The sequence below is a fragment of the Phasianus colchicus genome, chromosome 6 (genome assembly GCF_987193195.1).
Source record: "Phasianus colchicus chromosome 6, bPhaCol1.hap1.1, whole genome shotgun sequence".
Lineage (NCBI taxonomy): Eukaryota > Metazoa > Chordata > Aves > Galliformes > Phasianidae > Phasianus > Phasianus colchicus.
In genome coordinates this window covers 37270321-37290862 of record NC_143441.1, presented here as the reverse complement: position 1 = coordinate 37290862, position 20542 = coordinate 37270321, and the positions used below count along the sequence as shown (strand labels likewise).

At 37.3% G+C, this 20542-nt stretch overlaps 1 protein-coding gene across 1 annotated transcript in view; it reads right to left on the bottom strand.

The window, feature by feature from the left end:
* The window catches only part of MYO3A (myosin IIIA), a 97859-nt gene that overhangs the window by 23701 nt on the left and 53616 nt on the right, over positions 1 to 20542 (bottom strand). Inside the window, exons 15-25 of the mRNA XM_090142985.1 lie at positions 19178 to 19276; positions 18966 to 19080; positions 15404 to 15530; positions 14004 to 14214; positions 11546 to 11693; positions 6782 to 6935; positions 5647 to 5735; positions 3818 to 3947; positions 3524 to 3694; positions 1236 to 1315; positions 556 to 633 (exon numbers count right to left, since the gene is read on the bottom strand). Coding sequence (XP_089999111.1) covers positions 556 to 633; positions 1236 to 1315; positions 3524 to 3694; positions 3818 to 3947; positions 5647 to 5735; positions 6782 to 6935; positions 11546 to 11693; positions 14004 to 14214; positions 15404 to 15530; positions 18966 to 19080; positions 19178 to 19276 — 1402 coding nt within the window. The remainder of the gene's footprint in view (positions 1 to 555; positions 634 to 1235; positions 1316 to 3523; positions 3695 to 3817; positions 3948 to 5646; positions 5736 to 6781; positions 6936 to 11545; positions 11694 to 14003; positions 14215 to 15403; positions 15531 to 18965; positions 19081 to 19177; positions 19277 to 20542) is intronic.

Here is a 20542-nt window from a genome sequence, read left to right as displayed (position 1 = left end):
AGACAGGAGTTATGAGGAGTTGGAGCTTCAGAGCTGTGCTCCAGTCAGCCAACTCCATGCATGACTTTGGAGGAAAGAATGTCCTTCACAGATATTTTCTATAACAGAATCAGCAGCACAGCCACTGCTAGAGAAAGTAAAAAGCACTGCTGAAGAAGCCAAAAGGATGGACCCAAAACAGCCTCTTAACCATTAAAATCTTCCTCTGTACCTCTTGTTCCAAATTAGCTTTGCCCTTTTACTTCTTAAGATCTTAAGGAAATGCTATACAACCAGTCTTCTCTTATGTCCCTTAGGAAAAAGCAGGCAAATGAAAGATGATTCATACAGAGAAGCATCATGACAGAAATATGGCTGTGTATTTGAGTAATATTAGATGGAACATCACAGTCTCCTTTAGATATTTGTACTGCACAAACTGCTGTGCCCTATATGCACGTCACAAACTCTAAATTGACCATTGTTGTCTCTAAGTTAACAGATGTATTTCAAAAGATGAAAGAATAAATACTTATTCTACTCTAAAAAAACAGGTGAAAAAGTCTGATATCTTACTCTGAAATAAGAAGCGACTGTTTGTGTTTTCATACTGGTTGTCTCTCTTGGATGATGTCCAGTATCTCCTGATTCATTCTGTATAGATGAAGAAAGAAAATAACACTTCTTATCTATGTTGAGCCTACAGTGCCCTTTCCAAAGCCTCAACCAACCACTTCTTTGAGAACATCAATTTAAAAAAAAAGTACTAAAAACTGGAAAAGTTACTGTATGATCACTAGCACAAAGTAGTTACACCAATACAATACATTACTTTGCTGCACAATACACAAACATTCACACACAGAGGACACAATCTGAGAACAGAACATCTAAATAACTGCCACAAATACCCTGAGATAACTGCCACAATGTCTGAGAACCTGTTATTGTGGACCACTACTATTGTGGTCATTTTCTATGGAACATGACCATACTTCACACCAAATTACTAATTTTTATTTTTTTTCTGAAGCTTTTTTAAAACTATAGCGAGACAGAAGGGAATGTTAGTTTTTTACCTCACGGAAGGAATATGAATTGCACAACACAAAGATATCCAGCTAAACAGAAAAGAAAATAGGAGAGGGAGAAAAACCATCGAAGGGGTTACTTGCTTACTTTTAGTACCAATAACAGTATTGCCTTTGTAGTTTAACTTCAGATTCAATGAAGAATCATGATATCAGCTTTCTTACCTTTGTACGACTGATTGATTTCTGGGGGGTCCACATCTGGTAACTGATTGTAGTTTTGCTTTTACTGTGTGCCAGGTTACCTATGGGAAGATCAAAGAATGCAACCTACCAAAATGCTTAGATCTCATCCAAACTAAAAAATATGTTGAACCACCTTATTCAGTATAACCATATGATTATAAAAGATGTTGACTTTTTCTGTGTATGCTGTCATTTCTCTTTGCACCCTCGAGATGGAACAAGCTCTGAAGAAATTGCATGAAGACGGAACAGGACTGAATTTTCTGCCTTCAGCATTTATATTGCCTACTAGAGCAAAAAAAAAATAAAGAGAATGCTGCAGAAGGTGAAAAAGATATATCTTATATTATCCATGAGCTTTAACCTTAAGGAGGTTATTTTGCTATCCTAGTTCTAAGGTTACATATGTAAGATAAAATTATATGCTAGCACCTTTCTCTAGCTCTGAGGTCAGATGACATGGCATGACTCAAGTCTATACAGCTAAATTCTATTCTTCTCCACTCTTCTACTCCACTAGTAAAAATACAGCTGCACCTCCCCACAGAGCTTGCTGGAAACCATTGCTAATTTGTACTTTCTTGTGAAGTGTGCCTGAGTATTTCCAAGAGAATGCTAGAATGATCAAAACTGTCCCAGGGTGACATGGTAGCAGCTTATCATAGTGGGCAGTCTTGTGGCAGTGTTTTGGCTACTGTCCTCTAGCCTTGTTTTTGTTTATTATCACAGACATAGTCTTAAGCCTGCAACCTTGGAATTCTTAGCCAAAAACTACCCTTATTATAATGACTCGAAGGATAAGGTTCATGGGAGCGGTTTATATAGACAGTGACCTTCTAAAGAAATAGTAAGATACTATTGGACTTTACACCATGTTGCTTTACGTTGATAAATCCCACCCAGTGCTGCATGCTGCCATTGCTTCTGCTATTAATATAACACCTCTGAAATTTTACTACACACTGTGAGAACTGACAATCTCTCTGTGCTCAGCTACTATAGGTAGAGAAGAAAAAAAGTTACATAAAAGTTGGATAAAAAGCTGCAACTCTATGGTATGCCCAGTTAATGCATCATGGATTATGTGATGGTATCAAGTGCAAAAATCCCCTGTGCTTAGCTAAATATCACTGGGTAGAAAGGAAAGAGAGATTACTCACATCTAACATTAGCTATCTGGAAGCGAAGTGTCTACTGGATCTCCACTGCATTCAGTGAAGACAGGGACCTTCAGAAGAGATTTGTCTCATCCTAAGAGAAACACTCAAGATGGATAGGATCGGTTGGACTCTGGTTATATCTCAGTGTTTCCACTGACTCTATATGAATGACTTAGACTGGAAAACTAACTTTCAGTTGGTTAGAGCTGGATTGTTTAGGTCAGTTTCAAAAGGTACAACATTTGATGTCTATTTAAAAAAAACTAAAATAATCTTCGGAGTCATTATTGCAAAACATTACAAAAGTTCTTGGTACCATTTGGGCCCTGACCTTGGCTCTACAGAAATTATAGTTTAACATCTTAGCAGATGTAAATAAGTTAAAATGTTCAGAGAAGGACACTGTGCTCTGTGCTTTCCCAACAGTACTGACCTAAAATAGACTTTCAAGACTCAATTTTGCATTCCACCAGCAAAGCTTCCTTCATGAGTAACAGGAGCTTTGCCAAAGCCCTAGCTTCTGTAAGTTATGATAACATTTTGGAGAAATTTCCATTAGGCTCTTTCAATTTAGCTTTCTATGCAATGGTACAAGAAAGTACTGTTGTAAAATACTTATTATACAGCATCAGTGCCCTCACACAGGGAGAAATATAACACAATAATAAGTAACCCTTGCCTGCCTATAAAACACATAACAGCAGTTACCTAGTAATTCATGGTAAAACCTAAAGACAAGACACAAATGATGCTTGCCACCTAGATTTTCTGGTTGTAAGGATAGGAAGACTTACCTATGATCAAAAAAGACAAGTAAGACACTGTACAGAAAACACAGTTCAACTAAGGTGCAATTTTATTTAGAAGTAATTTCTGTAGAGCCAGTTATATTCCTACAACCCCTTGTAAACTCTCCAAGGAAAAGTTCACTATTAGGACCTCAACAGTTAACTACTATAATAGACTAAGACTGGGGAAACAGCGTGTCTCTTCTTTCTTTGCAGCAGAGGCTAGGAACCCAGCTGGGTTTTACTTTCAAAAAAAAATTGCACTGAGACAAAACAGACAACTTACATATGCCCTGTCCAAAAAAGGCCAGTGACTTACCTGATCCTTTTTGTTCAGTCCTCAACTCAAGAGATGTACTCCACTCCCTGTCCCGAGCCCCTAACCTGAAGAGGGGACCCTGAAAGAAGCCTCTACCACTTCCTTCGCACTTGACCAGACCAGTCCCTCCCCTGCAGCTTGAGATGGCAGGGGCTCCATTCTGTATAGATTCTAGGGTTGGAAAGTTAAGCCACAAAGTGTATAATGTCACCAATAAATGGTCATATGAAATCCAGCTGTGGTCAGCATGAAGGCTAGAGAAGGACAGTAGGAAGACTACCACAATAGCAATACCTGTTTTTGTAAGAGGATGCGTTACCAACTGTCGTATCAGATTGTTTTCAGACGATCGCAGAAGCAGCACAATATCAGCTGGCAGAGTATCTCTATTTTTGGCCAGGAATCCACTTGCATTATACAGAACCTGTTTAAAAAGTGCATGTATGCATCTTCTGGGCTTTTGAAAAGTAATTGTAAATTCAACCACTCTGGCATGTGGCTTGTAATATTTCAAGAGACATTAATAGCTTTTCAGCCATGAGGTTTGCTCTTGCTCACAGTCTTTCTTTTGAGGACAGACAGTTTTAACTTTTCAATATTGAGAGCCATTATGATGCAGCTTACTAAAAGCAAATCTATTACTCCAAAGTAACTGGAGACACTCTTATGCCCTCATGCAGGGAATACTAGTTTTAGTCAGTGTGGATTTAGCAGTAGGACAACTGTATCGTAGCCATCCTTTATACTAGTACAGGTCTAAATACACAACAAGCAGTGAACTTGCTTTCAGCCCTATTGCACAGGATTACCCATACTGTGCAGCCTTTCTGTCCCATTCATACTGTGCTGCACTGGCCCCAGGACTTACCCTCTTCCTGGAGAACCCTGCATTAACTACAAAGGAAGATTTCAAAGTAACAACCTGCACATGAGATCTCTATAAACAAATCCAGGCATGGGATATCTACCTCAATATGTACCTCCAGAATTCTATCTGTAAATGACCCACAAGAAAACCAGGTCAAAGGGTGGCAAAAGCTGGCATGTTTAATTTCAAAACAAAATACAGCAGAACAACCCATTAGCAATCCTAAATTACAAAAAGGGCTTTGAAAGAAAAAGGAAATAAATTGTATTCCAGGTTTACAGTGAACAGGACTAAAAAAAATGAAATAAAATCACAGCAATTGAAATTTAAGAATAGTAGGAGAAATCTCCTAATAAAAAATGTTCTTCAGTGCTGGAAAGGGCTGGTGGAATCCTCAGCTGCAGTGGAGGAATCAGGAATGGCACAGGCAGAGCTGACTCCCCACTCCTCAGCAGTGAGATAAGCAATGCTCAGTAAGCACACATAATTTAGCAGATTAATTTCAGAAGTGTCACCACAGGCCTTTTGTAGCTGCCTGTGTTATACAAGGGGCAAGCTATCTTCCATCAGCTGATGGGAAGTGTGGTGCTCCTTCCAGACCAGCTGCTCCTGTACTGCACAGGCACAATGAAGTTTCCCATGTGAGACAGCAATGCTGACTCCATACCCTTGAAAACAGCTCAAAAGGAAGTGTGAGCTTCTGCTTCCACAAGGCTCAGCTGAGCAGCTGCATCTTGCCTTAGCCCATCAGTGACTCCTCCTGAGTTTGCAAAGACATGTTCAACAAGCCACCTTGTAGAGCAGAGCAAGATGATGCTCATCAAATAAAGCAGAAAGCATGGCCTTTGCTACCTGTCTAATGAAAGTACAGAACTAAGTAGTAAGGCTGATGGGGTGAAGGAGATTCCGAAAGGGAGAAGGAATGGAGCTGAAGCCCATTTTGAAGCAGCGGGAGCAAGTATAGCAGAAGATTTAGAGGAACACCAAGTTGCATTACAGAATGGTGACTTTTTGGTTCTGCTGTAATACAGTCACTTCATTTACTGGGTGACATTGAAAAACACACTTTCATTATTGTTTTTGTTTTACTTTTTTTTTTTTTTGTGAAGAAAAATACATTTTTTACTTTTGAGGTATAATATTTCCATGTCAGACCTGAATAAAAAAAGATTAAGAACCAACCCAGCTGACCTCTGTCATTTCCTTCCAGACCTACTATTCCACAATCCCCAACAAATATCAATAGGTCTCTTACCTTTCCTGCATAATGATAAATCCCAAATGTTAAATCTACTCTTTTGGGTCTCCAAAAATACTTTGACTTCAAATTATCCTCAAATTTTTCTAGAAGGAAACAAACACATAATTGGAGTTACTTGTCTTCTGAATCTGCATCCATCTAAAGATATTTCTTGACTTCTCAGACAATACAGTGGCACAAAATGTACTGATGTTTTAAGGAGAAAGGAAGTATAATGGTCTTGTAATAAAAGACACTCTATAGAGAATGTGGGAACTCTTGAATCAGTTATTTTCTTCGTAACATTTTTTTAAAACGTGTCACCTCAAAAAGTCATTTGTATTTCAAAGCGTTTGACCTTCATATACAAAACAGTATATGAACAGAGTGGTGAAGTTGGGGAGCTCTGTATTGGAAACCATATAATATAAGATTAGAAAAACAATGAGCTTATATAAATGCTTATTATGGATATTGTTACTAGGTTCTGTGTTCAGGTGTTGGTTAAAACCTTCATCTGACACTCTGCACATTCAAAAATCATTAAAACATTAATCTGCTCAGAAACCTCACCAAAATACCGAAATTAACTGTGAGCACTCAGTAGCACTGAAATATTCAGGATCTGAATCACAACAAATTCAGATGTTTTAATTTGAATTTCCAGAATAAACAGAATTGGAAACATAATTTGCAGAAAGGCAGCAAAGCAAGGTTTGCAGCCTTTACCCTTAAGGAATACCAAAATTCTTGTTCAGATATGGTTCATGTTAAATTCCAGAACATTTTGGAATCCTGAATGTAACTCAGCTTTGAATAAAACGTTCTTGGCATATGAACCTAGAGGTTTAAATCAGCTTGACCTTTATCTTTTAAGCAGCGTAACTAAAAAAATCCTGAAGGTGGAAGAATTCAAAACCTGGCTTAACTTAGGTTAATTTGTACTCCTAACATTTTTTCTATCTATATCTATATCTAACTTCAAAGATGTATCCAGCCTTGTATGCATGCCTCACTGAAATATACTTTGACACTGGAATATGGACTCATTGGAAACAACTGCTGGCACATATACCCTGAACTAGACAAAGCAAACAAAAACATAACAGGGAGATATCCTGCAAAATTACAAAACAAACCATACACCTACCTACAAGTGTCTGATCTGTTGCTTGTGGGAATCGACTTTCTTCATCAAGCAGGGATAATAAGCCCATTGGTTTCTGTAAGAACATATCTAAGAGTGGCCTGTTGTCCTCATATTCTATAACTCTTGCATCGACACCTTCATACAGGTACTCATTCTGTAACAAAGAACAGAAGGCACATTATATCTATCTATATGGCACCAGTTCAGAAAATAATTCATGAACTGTCAATTGTAGGAAACTAAAACTACATGGGAGGAGTATGCTAAGATGCTAAAGACATGAAGGGACATGTCACACTGCAAGCTACAGATCTTAATTTGCCTTTGGATATTTAAGTGATTCCTATGGCATTTTTGCAGAGGTGACTGGAGATAAGAGATGCCTCAAGTGTTTGTTTCCCATCTTCAAACATCTGGAAAAGCTCTCACAATGGGAAGCATAGTGCACACACTTTCTAAAAATTACATAAATAAATTGTGTCAGGTTGGCCTCTACTTTTTTTTTTTGGTTCCTTTTAAGAAATGACAGAAAATTTTAAGAATTATTAAAAAATAATAAAGGAGCCAATTCTTACTTCTTTGCTGAAGAATACGGATATCCTTAACTTTCCACAAGCCTGAGAATAACCTGGTAACAAAAGCTGTATCCACAGAGTGCTGCAATGACTTTTTCTCAAAAATTATTTAAATTATAGCTGGCCAATACAAGAATGACCTTCTTTAATCCTTCAGCATAGCAGAGGACAGGCACCGATTTACCAACAGAAAGAAGCTATAGGGACTGCCACCCTTCCATTATTTTTGTCTGCATTACATAATGCAGTATATAAGGGAGCACAGTGCTCCCATATATACCATGGCTGCCTTCAGACCCATGCAGACTGCTCCATACAGTATGAAACACATAATTAAGCCTTTTGAGCTACTCTAAAAATAATTTCCCTTCAAAATAATATAACTTTATAGAAGTGTTGCATTAATTTATGATGTAATGTCACAGTTGGGCTACCCTGAATTCACTGTAAATTGAGTGTCATAAACATGAATGATGGCTAATATTAATGAGTTCAAAGACCTCTAGCCCCAAAACCTTTCCTTATGTGTCATTCACTTGAGTCTGAATGACAGTCAGCAGTGAGTGAAGAAAGCAACACAGCAAGGATTTCAAATAACAATTAACTGCCATATACAACAGAAAAGCACACATTATTAGAATTCATACCTCTAAGCAAGAGAGAAACTGCAAAGTGACAAAAAAAAAAAATAATATCATAAACACTGTCTTGGAAATCACAGAATGGTTAGGGTTGGAAGGGACCTCAAGAATCTCCAACCCCCCTGCCACATGCAGGGCCACCAACCTCCACATTTAATACTAGACCAGGCTGCCCAGGGCCCCATCCAACCCGGCCTTGAACACTTCCAGGGACGGGGCATCCACAACCTCTCTGGGCAGGCTGTTCCAGCACCTCACCACTCTCTCTGTAAAGAACTTCCCCTGACATTCAACCTAAATCTCCCCTCCCTCAACTTAAAACCATTTCCCCTCGTCCTGCTGTTATCTACCCTTTCAAAGAGTTGATTCCCCTGCTGTTTGTAGGCTCCCTTTAGGTACTGAAAGGCTGACATGACCAATACTGACCAAAATAAATATATCTGCTGATCCATTTGAAAGAGAAGACAATATACAACTAAACTTTTCTACTATCCAGTTTGATTTAATTTCTCAGGACACTCTTGACTCCATGGATAGGTTATGGCAGGGTCTATTCACCCATGTGAAGGTGTAAGGAGTATCACTGATATAGGCATGAAGTTAATCATATACATGTAGTTGCTAGTGGCAGGAAGGGAATGACTCTGTGTTATCTCCCAAAGATTACACCAGGGTAGGGGCAGCTTAACCAAGGGCTATAGCTTTACTGACACACAGCTGTTACGCCCATGAAACCAGCTGTTACTGCTCAGGGTTACCAAGACTGCTTTCACCAAGAGGGAAAAGGGAAGATACTGTGGAAGATATTACTTTGGATACTTTTCTATCAGAAAAGTGTTTTGGTGATGCTCAGACATCCTCAAAGAAGATCTCAGAGACAACACATCTAACGATTAACTTTTCCCTACTTAAAATGTTTGTGAGAGAGGCTGGTTAGGAGAGCTGATAGAAAAGGAACTCTGTAATAGCCATTCTGCTCCACCTGCATTCTGCAAACATCTTCTCCCCCTCCCTGTACTGCCAACACAAAGTGCCTGACCTTCAAAGCATTCACTTGGTGTATATGATCCCTCAGTGTTTAGCACTTTTATCCTAAAAACTGAATGGGATGTTAGTGCTGACAGCTTCTGTAATGCTGCTCTCTGCCCAGTAGGATATGGAGCAAGTTCACTTCATCACTTCCCATGAGCTCCTGGAGGATGGCTGATAACCAAGCCTTCAAGGCACCGATATGACAGATGGCTTGGAATTAAGAGATACCATATTACATTTTCTTATGCAATTGCTGGTCCTCAACCATATTATTACAATACAAACAGCAAGGAGAAAAGCTTTCATGATGTACATCATGAAATTGTAATTAAATATATCTTCTTTGAATTAATAAGCTGAATCAGCTACAGGATGTTGTAATCTCCCACGGTATTTTAAAACTAGAAGGCTCCTTAAAATATCAGCTGCTCATTGAAATTCTAAAGCATAATCCACTAGACAGTACTCCTATAGATGGGATGTCAAAAGGAATGACTGAGTTGCACTTATACCTGGGCTCCAATCTCATCTCAGTATTTTATGGCGTCTCTTCTGTGATCAAAACTAAGTATTACTGCCTTGTGTAGTCTGGTTTCATTTACCAACAAAAGAATTATTAAATGCATTAGGAAATTATTTTCATGCTTACTAAAAATGTAACGTCATTTTTTTCTAAGAATGTGGCATGATGATGCTTTGGTTTAAACAGCAACACCAGGGAGTTATTCAAGATGAACATTTCCAGCTTAGAGCAGAAGATCAATTTGTTACACGAATGTAAAATAAACATTGCATACTTATAAAATGCAAAAGGTAGTATCCTTCTAAGTGGCAATAAATTTACCACTTCCCAAAATATTGAAGGTATTTCACATTACACTGTTTACTTTTTATGGAAGCATAACAAGTGAGAAAGAAATGGGAAAGCTGTCTTCCTGGACAAAGTTATGTGCAGAACATGGAGCTAGCAAAGAATTATCTCACATCAGTGCAGAGTCTTATATGTGAGAGAAACACCTTGAAGGACAGGACAGGTAACATAATGAAAAAGGAGGCATTACTTTTGGAGCAGCTCTCATATATAATGATATAATGGAAAAGAATATTAAAAACTAATAAAATCACATTAGGGATACTACAGTGACACTAAATGCTACAGAAAACATTCAATAAAAAGGATTTCTCAATACTGTGCAATTGTCTCCATCAATGTCATTCCTGTAGAAAATTTTCAGCATCAGCTGGTGCAAAAAACTAAAGGAGAAACAGTCAGGAGTTATTATAAGTCTATGGTCACCCACGGGGAAAAAAAATCTTCCTTAGGAAAACTAGAGGCATTTCTTCCTTACACCCTACCCAGGCTTCTCTTATTTACTGTATCAATGCAACAAGACTAACAAAAAACGATACAGGAGCAGTAAGGCCAATTTTTCTTAGATCATTTGACAGGAGTGGTACAATCCATTGTATTCTGGTCTACTGTTTTGTGTCCACACTGGTTTTTGGGCTACTTATGTCACTCCAGTAAATGTTATATAAGACATTATGACATCATTCATTCATTCTTTTCAGGCAATGAGGGTGCTAGTTCCTAAAAGGCTGGGGGTGATTGCTTTTTGTAATTTATACAAGGGCATCTTTGTATGGCAATGAAGATCTTCAGAGAGGCTGACTGGGGAACTTCCTGAATAACAAAGCTTATGATCTTTGACCACATCCTAACATACCTTTTCCATCACTTCTGAAGCTCTATTTTTAGCAGGTTGCACTTCCAAGGAAAGCAAAGCTGTTATCAGTTTTCAGACTCAGGTACAGAAAAGAAACCAGTGACCATACTGAATATATCTACTTCCAGTGAAATCATTATTTTTTCCCCAGCCATGTAATTTCTTCAAATAACAATACTGAATAATGATTTAAAGATGAGTCACATGAAATGGTTTATAAAGTTGAGGTGCTCTTTTTCTGAGTTTTTTTAGTTCTCTTCAATTTAATAAACATTTATAATTCCATTTCTGTTCTCTGTTTCACACAAAATTATTTTGATTAAATCCATCATTATTTAGCTTAGATGAGCTAGTTCCTGAACAAGAACAAATTAAGATCAAGATTTCCATTTTTTTTTTTGTTTATGGAATTTCAGTGTTCATTAAGCTTATTAGCAAGTTATTATGAACACTGCACTTTAATAATTATTTCACTACTCATTTATTTTTTTTTACTGTAGAACCATATGTCACATTATTCCTCAGGAAAACAACACTGCATTTACACCAGAATGATCATCACTGTGTTATGTTGCTTAGATACTATACATTTCAAGTTTAATGTATTTTATGTAGGCATTCTACTTGCAAATAGCAATCCAACAGTGCTTCATATAATACATATTCAGAAAACATTCGTTAGGATCTGCAATTTACAATTTCCTATGGAGAAGAAACAATGTCATTCCTTGAAACAAGCTTCTATATGTTCAGCAATATTAAAGCTTAATCACAAAATTCAACACATACCTGTTCCCAGGCAAAGACATGTTGATTGAAGTAGAACTGAATCTGTTCATTGGCAATGTTGATACAGAGTTGTTCAAAAGAATTCTTCTTGAAATTCTCAAAGCCAAAGATATCAAGAATTCCAATGTTCAAACCATCATCACTTCCACTGCAAAGATTAATTATTTGACAGTGACTATCTTCATAATTGTTTTGTGAAAGCAAATCATGAGCCATATCTGTACAGCAAATGAACAGAATAGCCATTACTAAATCAGATTTTTCTTTTTTAAAAAATCAATTTTTATTTGAAATACAATAAATGTATATAAATCCAAAGACATCTCTATCTGCAAAGCAGATACTCTGAATCACATAATGTCCAATTCAATTTATAAGTGTAGAGAAGACTTCAAATTTGATTAATATGTGCTAGTTAATAATCTACTGCAAAAAGCTGGTGGTACAGAAACAACATGAGGTTCTTTTTGTTCCTTTTTTAAGCAAACAGGCCTTATTCAACTGTTCTTTGGAATTGAAGACACTAGATATTATTTCTTCTTATTACATATTCACAACGCTTAAAACTGCTTATTTTAACAGGAAAGTCTGAAGAAAGAATTGCTAGACCTTCTATGCATCTAAATAACTACTTATAGTATTGAGCACTTGAACATCTTTGTGAAGTCCATCTCATAATCTGAAGTATTTCTTCATGGAAGAACCACACGCGGAACTTTTCTTCTGGCTATTCCTTATCTCTTTTTGTGGCTATTTCCAAAATAAGTCAGAAGTGCCAAATGAAAGCTCTTGCTGTGTATTGTTCTCAGTGTTTTGGTAGCTGTGTCTGTAGTGAACGCATGTGTGGTGCCTGTGTGTGCAGCTGGCACTGGGGCAGTTGGGCTGTGCTGGCTCTGGCTCTCATTCTTGCTAGCCTCTGTGGTATGATCTGCAAGGCCAAGTTTGGATAAAATGAAACAGATTCAGTTTCTGTTTTCAGTAATAGCCCTGCCCCAGCAAGGTCAATCCAAGCAGGGTGTCCAGGCCCACGTCCATGCAGCCTCTGGAGATCACCAAGGAGGAAACCTCATGGCCTCTCCGGTCCCTGTGCCAGCACTCCATCACTGCACAGCACAACTGATGGGCAGAGGCAGCTCCTGGGCTCTAGGTTGTGCACAATGTCTCTGAGCCTGGCCCTGAGTACCACTGCAAAGAGAATCACACAATTTCTACAGGCTGGCATCTTTCTTATTGTTTCCTGCCCCTACAAGTGCATTGAGAAGACTTAAAAGAGGAAACAATAAGAAAAATTTAAAGGCACATATCCTGTTCTGACAAATAATACAAATTTACAAATACTATTTTACTGGGTGATTCTGAGTGGAGCCAGCAGCTGGACTCAACGATCCTTGTGGTTCCCTTTCAAAATGGGATTTACTGTGATTCTATGAGACTGTGACCAAAGACATTTGCTGATTTTGACCTATATTGGTGACTACTTTGTCTGGAAATTATCTTTTCTCTTCAGAGCTAATTGGAAAAAAAAAAAAAAAAGAGGAAATAAATACAAATTATTATTATACTACCACAAAAAACAGTGTAGACTTTTGTTTTAGTTTATTAGCTTGTTGTTGTTATTTGTTTGTTTATAACAAGAATTTCAGGTCAAACATTCTCCATGCTCATCAGCATGATAAGTATTCAATCTGAAAAAGATTATTTTCAAAGAGAGGCACGCATTAGCACTGCTGCCTCATCTGTCATGCATTTTATTCAACCATCTACTGGTTAAAGTTCTGCTTATTGCTGCCCTCTGGTAACCAAATTTTTGAAAGTTTAGACAGATTTTAGGATTGCAGCCTTGACTTTCATTTGATGCTTCAAAAATATACAATCCAGAAAAATTTAGATTTGCAAAGCTATTTGTTATTGACATTCTGTTTCAAGTTCATGCTTCGTCATGATATTCCCAGCCAGAGAGAGCCCTGATCTACAGGATCTACAATGCAGGCTGCGTTATTTCTTCTTTAATTAATTAGCAAAATGCATTAAAACCTCATTCCCAGGATCTTTCTCATCTGTGTGTTTAAAACGTCACCCTTTAAGGACAAGGCGGGCATTAACCTCAGTAATTGGCTTTGGAAACTACCTTGATGTATAGATATTTGTGTGCATATAAAAGCAATAACCGCAAATAAGGAACTGCAATATAAGGGTGCACATAAGAGCAGAATTTGACCCATGTAGTCAACAGTATAAAGGAAAAAATAATAATTTCAATAATTACACATAATCTACAAATGAGTAAAGGTTAAACAGAAAAACATCAGATGCTGTGCTATCTGTATCTTCTGTATTGCCAATGCATAACATAAATAGTATAAAAAACATCATTTAACATGAGAACACTAAATACTTCAACGTAGACCACACTCCTTCCATAGAAGATCTTTCTTTATTCTGGAAAAGTACATTTTACCTTAAATGTTTGTCAGGTTTGAGAAGAGTGTTGATGCGATTGACTATCCAGCTGAACAGGCGCCCATAGAGAGCTTTGGCCATCGCATCTCTGACATCAGTGGCTTTTTCCACAGTATTGGGACGAATAATTGTTTCTCCTCGAGTCACTACACAGTGAGAGGTGAGGGCCTCTTGCAGCTCATCTGCCTGAATACACAGCAAGGATGCACCTGGAAGGTAAGGTCACAGCTCAGAGGCAGACTTCTGAAGAAAAAAACACACACTTTTGTCATCAAGGCTGCAAGTATAACATACTATCAAACAGTGGCCCAATCAAAGTCTTAAGTTAAACCTGCAAGTAGGGGCGTTCATACAAACTGATGGTCGGTACCTATTTTAGTCATAAGCCTTTCTGCCTTTCACTGTATTACAGAATCATAGAATGGCTTGGGTCGGAAGGGACCTCCAAGACCATCTAGTTCAAACCCCCCTGCCCTGAGTAGGGTTTTCAGCCACTGAATCAGGCTGCCCAGGATCCCATCCAGCCTGGCCTTGAATACCTCCAGGATTAGGGCATCTACAACTTCTCTGGGCTGCCTGTTTCAGCACTTCACCACCCTGTCAGTGAAAAAATGTCCCTCAACATAAAATCTAAACCTCTCCACTTTAACAGCAATCAGCAATTCAAAGCACGGGCATTTAGATGCTCTAAACTGTTCCATCAAGGAGGCGGCTTCTCCAAACTGTCTATGGAGAAATGCTAGGGTATCTAGGTGACTTTTGGGAGCATGAAAGTTGTGAGGCGTGAATATCCCCCTGTTATATTCCATCCCAGCTACCTGCAGCTGTCCCCTTTTGCTTCTTTCCCAGTTGCACGACATTTTTCTATGACAGGAAAATGTGTAAGATAGCATGAAGAGTTCATAGACTCCTCAGCTGTAATTACTGAGAAAGAGTAGCAACTTCCTTGAGAATCATTGCTCCTCCCCTCCTCCAGCTACTTACAACCAGAAGTGTAAGGTAACCCTTCCAAATGATGAGTTAGATGCAGTTCAACATATACATGCACAGAACAAATAATGAGGATCTATGAAATAAACTGAAAAAAATGTTCAAAATGTTAATGAGGTTCTCCATCAAATGCTCAAATAACCTTGGAAAAATTCCAATGATTTTCTTTTCAAGCACCTGCAATGGTAGTCATGTTTCCTGAATGCCAGCAGACTAGTTAGTCACATAAAATGTTTTTTTTTCTTTTTACATTTGAATTCAGGTGAACCTGGAATTAATCTAATTCCAACATTTAATTCTACTTGCAAAATTTCCATGTGAATACAGCCCTCATTGATAACTTTTCGCAATGAAAGACATTTGCTACTGAAACGCTAAAAGGAAAACAAATTCAAAGAAAGAACTCACAATTTTCAAGGGCTACAGGATTGGAAATGTTGCTCTTGTCAATCATGTGTTCAGATACCACTGCAGAAAATTCAATGTTACCCACATTTAGAATGGCAGCCAGAACACTGTATACGCTTCCAAGTTCCTGGAAAGTATATATATATTAAAAAAAAAAAAAAAAAAATTAGTAGCCTGAGAGGCTTGTCACTTTGGTGCAGATGATGGGCATCCTCGTGTTTTTTCCTAAGCTTGGAACACTTTCTCCCATTGTCTGCCACAGGACTACTTCTTTTGGGAATACTTTCCCAAGCAATTATTTCCTGTTCTGTACAAAGAGGGAACACAGAGGATTATTATTTCCACCCTTCACCATGTCTGCAGACTCAACCTTGTCTAAAAATGTAATACCTACATCAGCAAACATATTTTAAAAATCTGCATTTAAGTTTCTTGGATCACGGAAACAAAGTACTCCAAATAATAATAGGTCTGCAACCACTCCATCAATGTCATCAGAAAAAGAGCTTCACTGAGAGAAGAGTGAGAACTCACATCTCTAATTTAGCACAGAACTTTTCAAAAAGTCACTAAGGAACTGAATACTCACCACAGTACTTTGGTGTGGACTGTATTTAAATAAATTTAAGCATGTATAGCTTTCAAATGTTTTAGTAGGGTCCGAATAGAGGTTCTGCCTTGAAAAAGGGCTAATATTAGTCTGGACAGCAAAGTGATACCTACAGTAAATGATTTTAAATAATTACATAGGACAAAATCAAATTTGTAATTAATGAAAAAAGGTATTCTTTGCACATAGATTTTGAACTGCCAATTTTCAGCTGTGAATTTTCACCTGAACTGTGAACATTTTTCAGTACACTCAATGATCTGTATTTTCTACTCAGAAATGCTGAAGTGTTCCTGTAAAACAGACTCAGTTTTAAGCTAGCAATCTCCAATACTACACACTCTGATGCACAGAGTAATAGTGTATTTTATGAGGACCAGTTTTGTAAGTTTCCTGGTTGTTTTACAATAAGCAGTTCTATAACTTTGATTAGTATTTTATAATGACGATTTTCATAATTCCACAGCATTTTATTCCTGATATTCAGTAGTTTGCTGGTTCCATGTCAGGCATCATTTACTTCGATACAATCCTTACTTAATTGCTCTAGAGAACTTGGTCTTGTTTTCAGCACTTTCAGAGAAGTTAATCTAGCAGTTAATAAATTAATTATTCCAGTGACAGTAAGACAAACTGTATGAGCACACTCATAAAATTATGCTCAGGATAATTGACTCACAGTTGATGTAGGCTTTAAGCAATCATTTACATTTTAAGCTTAGGGACACATAAAACACAGAAAATGAAGAGCTTAACTTCTGCCATTACACTGTTCAGTATGTATTGCTGCTGACAGTTCTATTCCCTTTCCCAGCGTGTTCTAAATCTGGCTTGATCTCTTTTATACAGCATGATTACTGCTCACCTCAGCCAGTTCTTTCTATTAACTTTGCTTTGCAACTTGAGATGAAACAGTGTGATTTTAAGGCTGGGATACTGACAGTTACTGTTAACAGCTGTGAGGCAGTTAAAAACAAATTTTAAAGAATGAAAGCTTTATTTTTAGGTCTCAGTTTTAACTGAAGAAGACATTTTATCCAAGGCTTTCTGATAATAAAATACAGAATATGTATATATAGATCTTCCTTGGCATTGCAGGATGAATATCAAAGCTCAAGGCTAGTTAGAAATAAATCAGATTAGAAAAGGAACTCTGTCTTACAGCATTTTTTTCCTAATAGAAAAGAAATCATCTCTGTACATACACACTCTGATTTCTGGCAATAGCCATCACTCCTCAAAGAGAGTGGTACAGACACCCTGAGTTCACTCAGAAGGGTTGGGAAGCAGTATGTAAACCCAAAACAAGCACTTATTCACACCTCTGCCACCATTTGGAAACAAGTCAAACTTCCCTCCCCTGCTGGCATCCTGCTCTGCCACCTGATGCAGAAATAGAGAAAGCAATGTCCTCATGGCAGTTCTGGAGAGACATACAAGGGCTAGTTCCTTGCAGTTTCCTTGTATCCTGTATCAGAGCCTCAAGTGAGAAAGATTCCTCTGTTCCTTCCAAACACGATATCAGACAGGCTAATTCAACCAATGGAGAATGTAAGACAGGTTATCATGGATGGGGCTCACATGTAGCCACAGATTAATTATGTTGTTTCACCTACTTCTGACATTGTGGCAAGTCTACACAAAGATAATCATTCACAGATTAAACTCATCGTGGCTTACTGAGGAAACTGAATGAAGATGCATGCTAGATCTGCTTAATGCAGCCAGTGATGGTATTGTAAATGAATCTTTAATTTGTAAGAACGGTCTCCTCTTCTGGATGATCAGGACTATTCTTTCCATCTATCAAAGCAAACAAAGGAGTGTGGAACAAGAACAGACTTCTTGCTTTACACAGTATTAATTAGGGCATATCAAGGTTTTTGCTGAGATAAAACTGCTATCAGTGCTGAACTGTGCATATCCTCCCAGGCTGCTTCTGGAGTGCTGAAAGTACAGGTGTGAAAGGATGTGTGATATTATTATGAGCAGTTATGAATAAGCACACAGAGGAGAAAGAGACTGTGAACTCCGCTGTTACTGCAGCTTAATGTAAAAGGAGTATGGAGGAACAGAATGGATGTTCTGCTACTGATTCAAAAATATTAAGGGAAACAAAACATTCTGAAATTAACAGAGTAGTTTTCTGAGAAAAACTTCTTACAAAATATGATTTTGATAGACAGACTAAAACATGCATCCGTTCTGCAGCAATAGTACTATATTTCACAGATTTCATATGGGTCATATTCCTGCTATCATTTGTGATTGATAAAGTCAGTGGTAAACTATAGCCATGATGCACAGCTTCTCAAATGAGAGAACAAGGGTGCAGGATGGGGTTTATTTCCCTTGCATCATATTTTATAAGTACAGAGGCCTGGTTTTCACTGCAATTACATGAAAAACAGCCTGGTGAGAAGGATTTAATGGCCAGTAGAGCAATGGTATGAGATGATAAAGGAAGAATGGGTTCAGTTAATGTTCAGTGATCAGATCCACTCTAAAGGAATGTAAAAACTTCACTCAACTTTGTCCCTGGAGTTGTGAAAATTTATTGAGTTCATCAAAACCCAGATAAACTCAGTGAATTTTTAGAACTCTCACCATGGACATCACCTTAAAACAGAGATGAAGCTCATATTCACAGCCCCAAGATTACAGACTAATAAACAGTTACAACATTTTCCATGCATTTAAATTGCAAAAGTCTTTTTTCCCCAATCATGAACATCAAAGCCCTGTTGACTAACATAATTTTATTAGTTTATCTATGCCTTAAAACCTTAAAAATTTAAATGTAGCATATAACAACAGGTTGACCACATAATATCATAAAAACACTACTGCTAAAGGAGGAAAATAACAAGGGTGATTATTTCAATTCTTTATTCATGTTTTCCTTATCAAGGTAGCCATTAAAATTCATTAAAAAGGGTTATCAGCACTCACCTCCAGTGTAAAACCTATGACTTTGAAGCACTGTTCAATTAATTCAAACTGCGACTTATAAAAGCTATTGTTCATAAAGTCTTGCACTATTCTGAAATGATCGTTTTGCAGATATCTGGAAGAGTTGACAGAGTTAGAATTTAAATGAGGTTAGGAATTCAACACCATCACATTTCTAAGGAATCAATTTTTGTAAAAATAAACAGTATTACCTGGGAGGTCTATATTCTGGCAATTTGTAATGTGCCAGTTTTTTCTTTTCTGCAAGACCAGCATAAATATAATAAAAAATATGGAAATTTTTCTCTCCTCTGCAACAAGAAAGAAACTCGTTTAGAAGTATATCTGTGTTACATTTACTGATGACATACACACAATAATTAAATGCTATTAAGGTAACAGACAAGGCTCACTCGAATTGACAGCAAAGAGAACGCTGCTCTACACCAACAGCGTCAGGAGCCCTTGGAAATTCATGCTTCAAGCACTAACCTCCTACAGTGTCTCTCGGGCTAACCAGTTCAGCAGCATTTTCTTGTGAATTCAGATCTCTAAACACCTACCCAAAGAACATTTGAGGCACCTAAATGGTTTGCTGACTTCCTGTCTCAGCATGTGGCAAAATGCAAATACCAACTAATGGTGACAGGAAAAAAAAACACAGTAAGTTAAGAAAGAAGTGATATTTTAGGGAAAAAGCTAATTTTATTCTGAAAAAGCACTTTCTGTGCTTATGTTCAACTTGGGAATGAAAAAAGCTTTTTATAAACCTGTGTCTAACTTTAAATTGTTAATAAAAAAATTGCCAGTGAGATTCAGAAATAATTCATACCAGAAATAGATATATAGATATATATACAACAGGCAACAGGGTTGTACAGAACTACACAACAAATAAAAATGAGAAAAGACCAGTAAGCAGAAAAATTTAAAACGACGATAAGATTCCTTGTCTCAAGCTCTATCTTTTCTATCATTACTAAGATAGAAACAGAGTAGGTATAATAGTTTTACTATATATCATGATAGAAAATACATTTCAATAATTTTAATACATTAGAAATGCCGTTTAATTTTTCTCTTATATTATGAGATATACACACAACAGAAATGGCTCTGTATTGCACTTGGTCTGTAATCCTGCATAAACCAGATCCAACTAAATTCTCCGCAGTAGAAAATGAACATTTTGCAAACAGATCTACAGTACTAGAGGAAACACTGAGCAATTAAACCAAAGCCACATAATTTATATAATACTAAAAGTTTGCATAAAAGTAAAATTTTGATTTCTCCATGATTTCCACAAAGAACCATTAGAAAGCTTTTAATTCTTTAGACATTCCAATATACTTTTTATATATTGGATATGAAGATCCATGGGATTTGTTTATGCAACTGTGGAGGCATTGAAAAAAATTGGGAGTAGTTTTCAATTATCTGACAGAACTATTAACTGTTCATATATCATTTATGTAAAAACCCACATCATAACACAACCACACAAAGCCCTCACTCTTTACTCTTCCTTATGTTTTGTCCTGAGATAATTTCCATTATTGTAAGCCTCCTCTGTA